General features: G+C 50.6%; 1 protein-coding gene across 2 annotated transcripts in view; it reads right to left on the bottom strand.

The window, feature by feature from the left end:
• LOC125738237 (FERM domain-containing protein 4A-like) overlaps positions 1 to 14,297 on the bottom strand; it is a 67,741-nt gene extending 53,444 nt beyond the window's left edge. The window contains exon 1 of one of the 2 annotated variants that reach the window (XM_049007007.1): positions 14,137 to 14,297. In XM_049007007.1, coding sequence (XP_048862964.1) covers positions 14,137 to 14,181 — 45 coding nt within the window. In that variant the 5' untranslated portion in view covers positions 14,182 to 14,297. Of the gene's footprint in view, positions 1 to 1,966; positions 2,156 to 14,136 lie in introns of those variants that run through there. The other variant, XM_049007008.1, reaches the window with a different exon arrangement.
• Positions 14,298 to 14,536: the final 239 nt, after the last annotated feature.

Genomic DNA, 14,536 nt, shown 5'->3' with positions numbered 1-14,536 from the left:
ACACACTTCTCCCAAACATCCGTGTTAATATTTATTATTCCATTATGCAAATCTCGAGGTGTAAATGGATTACGGTCGGCACCCATGTTCCATTTAAAGTCGATTACACTCCGTAGAGAAAGTAATAAGCTGGTTAATTTGCATGGCCCACCTCCACATCCAGGATGATCGCCGGCCGATGCTGGTTTGTTGGGGTCTACAGTTGACCTTTTAGGGTAATTCAATTAAGCTGTGCTGTTCACCACTTAAAACCCATTACGGTTTTGTTTAATGTCCGTCTATCCCCTTGGACACCAATGCCTCCCAAGTAACGACTAGAGTCCATTCACCAAATCTGTCTCCTGGTCACAGTTTAATCCCACTCTTAGGACAGGAAATTCAATTTAAATCATCATCAACTGCATCAGCTCCTCTCAGCATTTCCTTAAATAAGAACATAATGAGAAGTTCACTACAAGTTCACCCTAAGCAGAGGTCACGGCCTCACACTGTTCTGTGCATGCATTTCCCTGGAGACTGCCTTACTATACTAATAGTAATTTCTGGAATACTACAGTACTCCACGTGAAAAGCCCTACAGCCTCGATGAGCAGCACCAGGATAATCGCTCATCTTCTAAGTTTCCTACTATAAGAAATAAGGTGCCATATTTCCCACCTTTATTCATCACTCATACTATCACCAACATTGTTATGCCCTGTACACTAATCTGTAACATCAGTAATATCTAATACATGTATATAGGACCACAAAGATGCAAACTCCAGTCCTGAGCTTTAATTACACTTAACACAAAACCACAGTCTGACAAGTCTGCTTTACGATTAGCTCCACCCCCTGACAGTAAGGCAACCTGGATAGTGCAGTGGGGGGGGGGGGCAGGGTGCAACAAGGTAACTCTGGAAAGACAGTCACGCTATGGGATTAATCTTGTAATGAGCAGCTGCTGACATGTTTACAGGTGAGCCATCGGACCTCAGAAACTCACCCAATAGTAATGAAGGGGGTACTGCCCAAAACTAATGAAGAGGGTAACAACCAGTAGCAAGGCGGTACTGCCCAATAGCAATGAAGGAGGTACCACGCAATAGTAATGAAGAGGGTACTGCCCAATAGCAATGAAGGAGGTATCACCCAATAGTAATGAAGAGGGTACTGCCCAATAGCACTAAAGGAGGTACCGCCCCTTAGCGGTAAAGGTCAGTCTATTCACTACAGCTGGGCTGCTGACTTATGCTTTCTGACAGCCAACAACATTCATCAGTCAGTCCCGCATTGTGCACCCTGCAGCTAACCCCTCCTACCTGCACGTGCAGCGGAGTGGAGCCCCCACTCGCCTGTGCAGGACCTGCAGGAGGGCTTGCGACCGCTTGGACTTCCACTGCCCGCGACAGAGTAAGGTGTCTGCAGCTGCTGTTCTGTTTGAAGCGTAAACACACAAGCTGCTGTGTGGCGGAGCAACAAGAGAGCTGGAAACAGGAATATATGTACATATAAACACAGACACTGTGTCCGCTTGCTAGCTCTGCAGCTCGCGGTTTTTCACACCACCACACAAACAAAAGGTTCTATTTGGCTTTGAAACACACCAATGCAGGCCTAGGCCAACGTTTTGCGAGACGAAACAAGCCCATCTTCGATCAGCCATGCTGCACTGTAGAATGACGTGGTGGAGGAATGCCAGACGGCTAGCGTGTCGTGACAGTGGACACCCTGAACATTCCCTCTCATAAGACCAATCGAGTCAGCCCCCCCTTTCCTACGTAAATAAGTGTCCTGCAGGAACAAGACAGAATCAGATGCTTGAAAACACCCAACCTGCTGAGACAGGGATGCCGCATCTCTGTCAGAACAGAGCCAACAGCATCTCTCCTTCATCTGGCACAGCCCGGCTCGTTCTATACCATCACCGTGGCAACACTGCAATAGCAACTTTTCCCCATTAGCATGTTAGCATGCTGCCTACCCGCGTCCTCATCGGGGAGAGGAGTCCTTCCATGTTGGCCGCCTCCTTCTCCTCCTCGGTCTCAGCCCGGCACTCAGCGCGCGGCTCCTGAGGGAGTCGTCCTCACACCTGAGTCCCACATGATGTTCCGCCAGCGAGTCACTGTCTTCGCGCTAAGAGACAGGCTCTCTGTAGCTCTGTAGCAGAGCATCTAAGCCACAGAGCCGCCCGCCCCACCCCCTCTCTCTCTCCCACCTTTTCTCTCTTCCCCTGCTCATCTCTCCTCCTCTCTCTCTCTCTCTCTCCCCCCACCACTCAGGTCATGGGGAGGGGGGAGAGGCATACTCGCTAGGGCTCAATTGTTGTCCTCCAAACAAGAAAGGCTGATCTATGCCTATCAACCCCATCACCCCCTGGTTACCCTGGAGTTTCTCACACGCAGCTTCACGAAGGCATGCAAGCAGCACTGTCAGTGAAGGACAGAGGATGTGTGACCCCCTGCCCCCCCTTCCCACCCCTCCTGGAGGGACGCCGGTGGCTTTCAGACCAAAAAGAGGGCATGATATCTCAGTTTCTCCTACTCCTTTTACATCACCACTTACATTTTGCACACTCATCTACGATATTTCTGTAGTGTTATATTAAGTATAGTTAATGATATTCTGAATATTTTTAGATTATAACTTCTCAGATTTTATGTGGCACAGTTGGTGAACCAGGCAGAAGAAGCATTTCACTGTATGTTTGTAGGACTGTATGTGACGAATAAAAAATTAAACCAGCTCATGATGGATCTCCAGCAGGACCGAATCCCCGCTCTTCAAACACTCCCCTCCCCCACCGCTTCTTGGGTGGGGGGATGCTCTGGGGCCTTTAGAACTGCACTATTCCTGGACTGTTACTCATTACTGGATCTCAGTGCTATGGTAATTACACGGGACCTGACCCAGTTTACGGTGCATTTACCTGCACCATTCAAGCGTACTCACGCTCTGCAAAGCCCTCCAGAAGCTTCTGGAACATGAGCCTGGGTTTGAGTGGTTGGGAGGTGGTCTCCTGTCAGTCCTGTAGCTGTCATTCAGAGCCTTCCATCCCCCCCCCCCGCCCCAGCAGCAATGATGACAGGACCACGTGAACAGTGCGAGTCCATCTTCACAGGCAGGACCGGTGACAATCAGCAGCTGACACATGCCCACATTCCAGGGGTCCAGTCTGTGAGGAGGCATTCAACCGTGAAAGCCAGACCCCCCCAGTTCAACCAAGCTTCAAACGCACCTGGTTCCTAGCAGGGTGGACTGAGAATTGGGCATCAGGACAGGCATGGTGAGAGTTAACAGGGACTGTTTCTACACTGTCCCAAACAGCACAGTTGTGATTTGGTTTTGAACACATGTGCAAAATGGGCAGATAGCCACTGCGACAGAAGGTGAATGGGGCGTGCAGTGCTGGACGGCCAGGTCAGGCTGGCACGCTGTGCTGTTCCCATAATGCCCCAGGGCTGTCATTTACATAAAGGGCGATGTAGAAGGGACAGCAGGTCAGAAAATCATCACTGCTTGGACAGGGAGCAGGTGGTCAGATGGGGGAGTGTGGGGTTAGGGTTCTCATGGATAGATAAATTAGCTGTACAGTGGATAAACAGTAACAATTGGGGCACTGTTCATCAGCGCAGAACCCTAGGAGATAGTTTCATGCAGGAAGCAGTAATGACAGCTGAGGATAACAAAGCAGGCCTGCAAGGGTCATCATGGTTGAGGAGACGCCCTTGCTCAGAAAAAGATACACCCCTTTCTCTCAATGCGGCAGCATGGGTAGCGTCCTGGTGTTTCCATAGCGATGCAGACCATTATGAAAGGCTCTGAACGCTGTCTCCATGGCAACGGCACTCCGACTCATACGGCTCTGTTTACTTTCACACCGAACCCCGGTCGAGTAGGCAAGCCAGTGAGCGTTCACTGGGGAACCAGTGCAGGCTCAGTGTGTCAGCACACTGACAACATCAGCACAGCCACACTACTCAAAAATGGCCTCAACTTTTAATTATGAGGGAACAAAGCAGGAACAAAACAAGGATAAAATACTGTGGAAAACTCATTAGCCTGGAGCTTGACCTGCTCACATGGTTCACATGCAGGTAATAGGTGGAGCCCAGATCTCAGCACCATGAAGGAAACAGCAGGAGCCCATCGCTGTACCAGCAAGGAACCCCTGCTCTTCTCATGAAAACATCTGTACTTTTCTTTACTGACTGGCTCTTGTATTAAGCTGCTGTTTCCAGAGGAAGCATTTTATCAGAGTGTACAGATTCCTAAGCGAATATCAGCTGCAAAAGAAATGTCAATGAGCTTTGCAAAGGCAGGAGAAGTGCGCTTGGAAAAAGCAGAGCAACACTGCCACCTATGTGTGACATAGGCGTCTTCTCAGCGTCAGATCTGTACTGTACTAGACCTGGACACTAATGAACAAGAGCAAGAGCCTAATATATAAGCCACCAAGCCCTAAACACATATGCATTTGTACTCGTATATTTGTGGGGACTGTCCATTCATTTGTATGAGAAAACCCCTAATCCCGACTATAGCAACATTAACTCATAATCTTCTCCACCTACCACTGCCAGTATGCCATTAGCTCACCTCCATACAGGTGAAGTGATTATACATTGTAATTCATTTCATACTTATTGCTTTTGAATGTGTGCATTAGTTTTATATTGATTGTTAATAGTTTTTTTATTTATTGGGTATGTAGATGGGTTAAAATACGCAATCGTTTGGGAGTCTGGAATGGATTAAATTGATTTACATTATTTCTTACAGGAAAATTCGACTTGGACCTCGACCAAATCGCAACTCGACCAGCCTTCTGGAACGAATTTAGTTTGTGTTCCAGGGTACCACCGTACTTTGGTCTAATATCGCCGGTGTTTGCGGTGAAACCTGCTACTCATTATTATTAGCGGGATAACGTTACTCGTTTTTTAATCTGTGGAAAACGAAAGATCGATCTGCTGATCAAATTTAAACATGTCGCGAATCATACATGTAAAATATAAATAAAAGGCTATGTCCCGTTATGATTGCGATCGATCCCCAATAACAAAAGGGCTTATTTATCCTCCATTGTTTTGGCGTGGCGGTGTAGTTTCCTATGGAATTACGTGTATAAGTTTAACCTATTAATTTTTGCGTCTTCCATTCTTCAGAATGAACATCTCTGACCACATGCACACAAACGGTAACGCTTCACTCGGGGGGACACAAGTAATGTAGTATTATGCTATTACTCATGTATTAACCTCAAATGAAGTGCTAGTTACAAACTGATGCCATGTTTGTTCACTATTAATGAACTGTCACATATCCTTTATCTCAAGCAAATACGGCTACTGTGTGTTGCTCTATCTGTTAATTATGTCAGTGACCCGCGTATCTGCAGGTAGCCCGAGGAACCGAACTGCACAGAGGAGCAGCGAATTTGGATAATAATAATAATAATTAAAAAAACGATCAACAAATGATCCTCCATGTAATCGAACAGGGGGCATCATGCCTGCAAACCCGTCAGCGATCCCGATTTCCCGTGTTTTTTCTCAACTTTCCACGCCCAGTTCTCCGGATTTGCCATTTCTCATTATAAACTCCCGATTTTCCGCATCCGGCCAATTATTCACTCGGTAGAGTTTATTTCCCCCCTCCCACAGATGTGGAGGGTTCTGTCTTCCCATACCAGGAAAGGCACTGTCATTTTTGCACTCAAGCGGGAATGCCCCTCCCCAGGGAACATACCTACTGCCTCGCTGCTCATGTGACAGCAGATAACTGCGCAATTTCCGGCCCTGACTCCCACCACTCACACGAGATTAAACCAATCAGAAGCCTGCAAGCTGGTGGCTCGCTGAGGGTGGTCAGTCCATCTATTGTCCCCCCCCCCATTCAATGCTCATGGACCACACAGAGACTGGTCACGTCAACACACAGTGTATCCAACGGCGCTGTTTACCACCACTCAAACTGAGCTTTGGGGGCCACCTGTTGGCTACATGTAGTCACTACACTAAATATTAAATAAACGTTCCTTATTCAAGAGATGCTGAAGCAGCATGTTCTGCTAACCAGTTAGCTAACTATGGCCTTCTGATAGATATTTATTCAGCTTTTGAAACATCGAGTTGGAGGCCTCAGGAACAACAAAGCTGTCTGGTCATTCTGCTGAGGAGGCGGAATCTCTGAGCTCTGTTCAGTAGCCTGGAGTGCCACTGGAAAATGTGCTATTTTAGGGCTCCATTAGCATAACATGTGTAATCCGTCCCCCTCAATTCATGGCATTTTTTCCATTATTTATTCCATCTCGAAACAAAAACGGTTCCAACTGGAAGTGGATGAATCAAGAGCCTCCCACACAGAACGTGTTTATGTGAAGTCTTAGGAAAGACAGGAATTAGGGGTACCTGCCTAGCCCCCCTCCCCGCCCCCCAGCCCTAACCCCCCCACACAGAGCGCGGTGAGTATGGGCACTCAGAAAAGATTGGAATCAGGTGTCTCCGAACAGCCTCAATAACTTGAATAGCACGAGTGTGTCCATGTGGATGGGGGTCCATAGCAAGCCGGGATTTCCCAAAGGTAGGGGCCGATGCCCTCACAGGAGGGGGCAATACTGTCAGAGAGCCAAAAAATACACCCATTTACGAAATGGGGTGAAGTTACAGATTCTACATGATGATGGTTGATGATCAAGAAAGAGAATCAGAGAAGATCACTGATGAAAACGCTGGCGATAGACAGAGAGAGAGAGAGAAAGACAGAGTGACGCAGTCTTTGCTTGGATTTGCCTCAAAAACAATTTGGACAGCTTAATGTCACCTGAACACCAGCTGTACATCACCTGAACACCAGCTGTACATCACCTGAACACCAGCTGTACATCACCTGAACACCAGCTGAGCATCACCGGAACACCAACTGAGCATCACTTAAACACCAGCTGTACATCACCTGAACACCAGTTGTACATCACCTGAACACCAGCTGAGCATCACCTGAACACCAGCTGAGCATCACCTGAACACCAACTGAGCACCATTGGATTCACTGCACTTTCAAGCAGCAGCTCCTGACATTCTCACAAGACTAAATCTGCATGCTAGTAGGGACATTTTGGGGACAAAAAGGCTGTTTATGTGCCTCTCTGTGACACCTAAGGTCATCCATCCTAAGGTTTCTCGTGGAAGGGAGGAAGCCTGAACCAAAAAGGTCCGTCCATATGACTGCGGTCTGGAGACACGTGGTCATGAATCGCTGACCAATGTCCTGCCATAACCTGCCTCAAAGATGGATGGGTTTCCAAGTGGTGTAGAAGGAAAATGCATAAAAATGTCAAGCTGTTCAGTTACCAGGAGGATACACGTGGTTACACCATGTGGGCCTTTCCCACTCTGTCACAGCATCGCCATCATAGGCTCTTATTTAAATAGATAGTGGCAGTTCACACTTGCGTCCCTCTCGTACTCTGCTGACAGGAGGAAGCTTTAATGTCACTCCTTTGCCTTGTTAAGCTCACGGTACCCGGCACACCTCACCATCCACAATGTCCTAATCCGTTACTGAATGAAATCACTCCAGATGCACTGAGGATGGGGTCTCCTAGCAACCGTTGTCAGGAGCAACCATCCCCCGAACTCTCCCGACAACACGCTGCAAGGCGTTTGTGTCTTCTGCCTGAAGCTCATCCCTGCCGGGACCTGCTGATAAGGCATGAGGCAGTACTACGCCCCCCCCCCCCCCCACACACACACACACACTGCGCAGGATTGTCATCTAGACACACGCTCACAGAGACAGACCGAGACACTGATACACTGACACAAAGACACACGCACAGATACAGGCATAGACACACAGACACATGCAGACAGACAGAGACACTGACACAAAGACACACACACAGATACAGGCATAGACACACACACTGGAGCACAGAGATTGTGTCCCCGCTGCGTGTCGTTGGCTCTGACAATATGATGCTCCTCCCAGTGTGATTGCAGAGCAGACAGTCTGTCGGATGTACAGGTACATAGCTGCTCCTGCAAACCCTGTTTGCTCCTCTGCCAGGGTCTGGGAGGCGAGGAGGGGCTCTCTGCTCCAGGCCCTCATCCCTAAGACAACGGCGGCCCCCGGGATGGTGTTGAATGGCCAAGCCGTCCCCTGTCCTCCCAGACACGTTCTTCTTCTGGCTCTGTGGATACAGTCTGGGTCAGAAGGACCAGCTGTTCAGCAGGGGAATGTTCCAGAAAGAAGTTCCTGTAGATCCGGCATCCCCATCCGCATCACTCCTCCATCTCAGGGGGCTCTAAAGACGTTATAAATCCCGAGGGGTGCGGACTGGAAGGGGAAATGCTAGAGCCTCAATGTGATTAGCTGAGGAATGTCTATGCATTCGGTCACACCATCATTTAACATCATTAAGGGTTAAAGTTACCCAGAGAGGAGCAGCGTCTCTTGTTAGGGCCCATGTTGCTGGGATATCAGCCCAAAGTCTGACATCAGAAGAAACCAAGTCTTAATCTTTAAGGGCTGGACACACAGTGAGGTTTTATCTGGAACACAAACTTGCTTAAGGTTCTGGGCAAGAGATGCCAGGCTACAAAATGAATGGCGTACACTCCTAATGCTGTGAGCAAACAGGAGTGAATTCCTGCAGAAACAGCGGCCTCATTATCCTCACCATTTCACTCCAGCAAACTCCCACCAGTGTGCAGTGTGAACGTTACCATGGAGACCGCATCCTTGGCACTCCAGCCTGGCATTTTCAGCCTGGATCCAGGCTTTTCCGGATTACTCCATCCACGCCATCTCCTCACCCCGAAACAGTCCTATTCTGCTGGCTCGTCGTAAGTAGTGCTTAATTGTGTGGATCTGGCTCGAGTGACCGGTATTGTCCGGACCGTGAGGGGGGGGGTTTGCTCCGGTTGCCATGGTGACCAAGGCCGTGACGCTTCTCGCTATGTGAGTCCTTTCATGAACAACGCCTCGCCAGTCAGCACCGGAGCCTGGAGTGTGTCTTTGCTGGGATCATTTTAATGACTGGAATATTCATTCCAGAAATAAACACGGATAATCCTGCATTACGGGGGAAGCTTGTGAACCGTCTGTCCCAGGGGACGTCTCAAGTGGCTTGGGAGCCAAGGTCTCGCTGAAAAACATGGAACGGAAGAACCCCACAGGTCCAAAGCGTCCGGATGCGGGGAGTTAAGCAAGAAAAAGCCTGGACAGTGACAGCAGCAACACTTTCAATGCCAATAAAATGTAAATTCCCCCCCCATATATGATATGATAAACCTACAGTTTAAGTTCATATTGGGGGTATACTGGTGGTTAAGGGCCTTGCCCAGGGGCCCCATGGTGACATCACTCTGCCAGTCCTAAACAGGCATATTTGTTTGAGAAAAGGTAGATGTTTGTTCCGGTTTGAGCCCATCCTTTGTTTCTAGAAGGATTCTAACACAGTGAGCAAAGAGAGTGAGTTTCTGCCCATCACTGCCATATGGGATGTGGGGGGGTGGGGTCCTCCAAGTCCCTGTGCCCCCCCCCCCCCCCGTCTACATCGTGGGCCCCCGCTCTACACACCTGCTCCATCCCCGAAGCAGATGGCCCCTGCACAGGTGCACTGCCCTCCATCCGCACACCCTTCCTCCAGAGCCTACCCCCATCACCATCTCCAGGACAATGAGGGAGTCAGGTTACCGGGAAACCCAACCCTGGGCACGCCGCGAGCGGCCACGACACCACTGCCAGGCAGCCGGCCAATGAGAGCGACCGATACAGCCATGGCCGGAGTCCGACATGCAGAGGGCGCCCCCTTCAGGGGCTTATGAGTACAGTCCTGCCCCATACGAAGCAGAGAAGGTTCCTGGTATGGTAGATGAGGCAGCCACTTCACAACAGCCTTTCGGCTTTAGCGTCAAGAACACCCCCGTTCAGGTCTGCTTTTAGAGGTCACCTCCGAACACAGCAGCCATGATGTCATTGTAACCTCCCTGGAGAGTGAATTAACCCCACAGCCTGGCAGCGTTTCAGGAAGGGGGGGTGCTGCGAACAACACTTCCACATGGAACCATGGGCAGGCTCTTTTAACGAACGGCAGAGAGCACGAGAGGCTGGGGCCCGGACGGCCGCGAGCTGAGCTCAGATCAGCCTCACTAAGGCAGCCTCATTAGCTTCTGTTGTGTTTCTTCTCAGCTCCGGCCTGGCTGATGGCTGAGACACCAGTCAGATGCGATCAGCCGGGGAGGGATGTTCGTCTGAATGATGCTACAAATGATGCTGACTGAGCTCAGGAAATAGCAAGAAAAATCAATCATTATCCCATTTTACATGCCCTGGATCTTACTGGAAAAGGTTTTTGAAAGCGATTAAAAGCTTTCCATGCCCAGGCATTAGCCAAACTGTTTTCGGTTTAGAAATGAGACTCATGAAACAAAACTTACCATCCACGACAAGGCAGACGCTAGGTGATCTGATGTTTCAGGGCGATCTCACAAACCGAGCTCATTCAGAGCCCTGCTTAGTATCACCTCAGATTACATCCCGACTGTCCCACTGGGCACGAGACAGATGGGGGGGGGGGGGGGTGACCCTAGAAGCCCCAGTAACAGGGGGAACAGGCCTGATTTCAGGAACCGCGAGTGGTTTGGAACAGGAAACAGGAGCAGAGGGAGCTGCTGGTGGCGTCAGAGAGTGTGCTGCCTTATAGAGGTAACAGAACCTCGGGTGACAATCCCAGGTAACAGAACCTCGGGTGACAGAGTTCCAGGTAAGAGAGAACCCCAGGTAACAGGGCCTCGGGTGACAGAGTTCCAGGTAAGAGAGAACCCCAGGTAACAGGGCCTCGTGTGACAAACCCAGGTAACTGGACCTCGTGTGACAACCCCAGGTAACAGAACCTCAGGTGACAGAGTTCTAGGTAAGAGAGAATCCCAGGTAACAGGACCTCGGGTGACAATCCCAGGTAACAGGGCCTCGTGTGACAACCCCAGGTAACAGGGCCTCGTGTGACAACCCCAGGTAACAGAAGCTCAGGTAACAGGACGTCAGGGCCACAGAGTTACAGATCTGGTTGACATGATTCTCCTCCTCATCTGTCTGCGGGAAATTCTATAACCGGCTTCCCTGTCAGGGCCAGCGGTGTAACCATGACATCATACAGGATAGAATGGTGGCCTCTGGGCCCAAAGTGTTCACTCACCCCCCCCCAGAGAAGCCAGTTACCTGCATCCAATCAGACAGCCCCCCCAGGGCTAATTTAGTGAGAAATCATCCTCACAGACACGGACCGGATGAGACTCGTAAGCAGGACAGAAACCCGCCTGTCAGTGAGATCATGTGAGGAGGACAGATGAAAGCAGAGGCAGCAGTGGCACCGTAGGCAGTGCTGAGGCGTACGGAGGAACATGGGCCGTCACCCACAGGCCATCTGCTCCCTGTCACCCCAGCAGCCTCTGACCATAGAAGAGCAGAGGTCCGGGTTGAGTAGGATCTCCTGAATGGAGCGTATTGTGGGGACCGCAGGAGCTGCTTGGATCCACGCGGATCCACGTCGTCAGCAGCACCTCACCAGCAAACGGCAGCAGCACGAAAATACGCTCGTGGTATCAATGCCGGGAAAACTGGCACATTCTTTACAAAAGCCACGCAGAATTACAGATCTGAAGCTCTTGCTTGGTGCTGGGGTTTTTGGAGATTCGACCCCAGTGCCCTTGGTTCCCGAGAGCCCTTCGGTAATCCCTGATAAGCGGGCAGAGCTGTGCCCTGGCAGGCCGGCTTCAGGTCTGCTTAGAGGTCACCTCCGAACACACCAGCCATGATGTCATCATAACCTCCCCTGGAGAATGAATTACTATCCCAGCCTGGGAGGGCGCGGGGGAGTGCTCTCTCTCTCTCTCTCTCTCTCATTCATGCTTTCGCCCTCGTTCATCACCCAGAGATTAACTGCTGGGTCCTTTGATCCCTCACATGCATTTTATCCTGATGCGCTTTCGGCCAGCCTCCCTCTCCCAATATTTGACAGCTTAACGTAAAGACAATAAATTAATCTGACTGCATCCCTGAGGGACAGGAAATGAATTTGACTGCATCCTTGAAAGACGCTGAAGACGCGACAGGATTCGCGGCGCATGTCAGTCGGAGCGGGTGGCAGCGGCCCGGAGCAGGTGGGGTGAGGTGATGCGGTAACCATGGCGATTAAGCCTTCCCGGTAATATCATGCTCCACGGGGTGGTCCTTGTAGAGTTTCCTATTGTCGGGTGGACTGTCATAGACTCGAGATGTTTTCTGAAGGCCCCCTATGTACACAGTGGCCCCTCCAGTGATGACAGATGGATGTGGACACATTAAAAGGGTTTACTAACGTTACTGAGTGACCAACCTGAGCTTTTGCACAGTGTCCCCATCTCCCATCAATAATAGCATCCCAGTACACACAGAAACACAGGCTCCTTACTCCCCAAAAAACACTATTTGGACCAGAAATGTTGCATCTATGGGCCAAAAACAGAAGAGCTTCTCCGGGGAAAGGTCAGCATAGAACTGCAGATATGAACAGCAGACACTCATGGCTGAAACGGTGGAGGTACTCGCTCCTCCAGGAGCTCAGAGCAATGCAAGATCACACATTCCACACTGGCAACAGAGCAACCCACAAACCACATTCTCAATGAATTCACTGATGCACACAAACCCCAGAGAAACGGCCCAGCCGATCAGGCACCAACCGATCAGCCACCAGCCGATTAGCCACCAACCGATCAGCCACCAACCGATCAGCCACCAGCCGATCAGTCACCAACCGATCAGCCACCAACCGATCAGCCACCAGCCGATCAGTTGCCAGCCGATCAGTCACCAACTGATCAGTCACCAGCCGATCACCCACCAACCAATCAGCCACCAGCCGATCAGTCACCAACCGTTCAGCCACCAACCGATCAGCCACCAGCCGATCAGCTACCAGCCGATCAGCCACCAGCCGATCAGCCAGCAGCTGATCAGCCACTAACTGATCAATGCTTTGACAGTGACCATCACGCCACCGGCTTCATATGCTGTTTGCATTGCTGTGACGAAGGCTTTAACTTAGATGGTAATAATTAGCAGGCACTGATGCCTTTAGCAATATTTATTCCTGAAATTGTTAATCCTACAATTTACGGTTCTATGTATGCGATGAGTTACCTTTTAACAACAATATTTCAACAACAGTTCAATATTTCAAATCTGCTGTGTGTGTAGCTAACAAAGATGTCTGTCTATCAGTTATCAGGTGCCATGCGAACACCTTGTACAAAATGTCAGAATGAAAATATAAAAGGAAGGAAGGCTTGCAGGAAGAGAAGATGGGGAGCTTCCTGGCACCCCCACGGGGGGGGGGGGGGGGGTGGTAGCCCTCCCACCCAGCTGTCCCTGAGGGACCTCGCCTCATCTCCTGCCTCTGCCTCTCCCCCTGTGTATGCTGATTCTGTTGCCAGGTGAACTATTTGGGGTCCCGCCCAACCCCAGTCAGCCAATGAGAAGACCGGGCTCCGCTTTATTCATTTTTCAGTAGCATGGAGGCACATGGTAGGTGGTGGTGGAGGAGGAGGAGGAGGAGGTGCTGTAGGAGGTGGAGGATGTTAGCTGCTCTGGCCTCCATCTGTCCCAGATACAGGGCTGGTCGCGGCACTTCCTATTGCCATGGTGACATATGCCCGTGACCCCCCCCCACCCCCCCAAACAAACCCAGCTCCCAGGGTGGAGCACCACGGAGCACCATGCCCACACTTGAGTGACTGCACCAGAGAATTGTGTATCTCACAGCTATTTAGAAATCTTCCATAGTGCATACCTCAGATATGACACACCTCAACTAAGACAATACAAACCTCAAAGACCATAGACCCCTCCCCCAGGCGTCACCGGCACACTCAGCATGCATGGCCCAGATGCAGGAAAAAACAAAGATAGCGGCTGTCTCTTTAATCTTAGGTGCCTCGGGTCATGCGTGACCCAATGATGGACCAGGAGGTATCGGTAGCACATGGGGAGCTCTGAGACACAGATTAATCCTGGCTCCCACCCGAGCAAATCGATCGATCAGCTTCCAGACGGACCAGCACCTTCCAGGGGGGGAAAGGGGGGGGGGTGAGGGGGGGTACTCACCATGAGGAGACAGACAGCCGAGTCTGGAACCAGCTGCACGGCCATGGTGTCCTCGTCTTCTGCAAGCGGCAGCCGGCTCTGCAGATGGAGGCTCTAATGGAATGGAGTGAGCACGGGCTGTGGAGCCGAGCTCGCAGGAATCCACATGACACGAGGAGCAGGGAAGAGTGCGAGGGATGTGGTGAGGAGAGCAAGTGAGGGAGGGAGGGAGGGAGAGAGAGAGAGGCAGAGAGGGAGAGCGTGAAGGAGGCGGGCTGAAAATACATCCACACACCAGCATGTCAGCAAACACACTTCTGCAGACGCTAACTGGCATTTTAACCCTCTGAGAGTCTGCACCGCATCTCCGATGGTGCACAAGGAGAGGTGTACTCACAGAAATACAGGGGATGGGTACTCA

The sequence above is a fragment of the Brienomyrus brachyistius genome, chromosome 3 (genome assembly GCF_023856365.1).
Source record: "Brienomyrus brachyistius isolate T26 chromosome 3, BBRACH_0.4, whole genome shotgun sequence".
In the NCBI taxonomy this organism is placed as follows: Eukaryota; Metazoa; Chordata; class Actinopteri; order Osteoglossiformes; family Mormyridae; genus Brienomyrus; species Brienomyrus brachyistius.
This window is presented reverse-complemented; position numbering and strand designations above follow the sequence as displayed.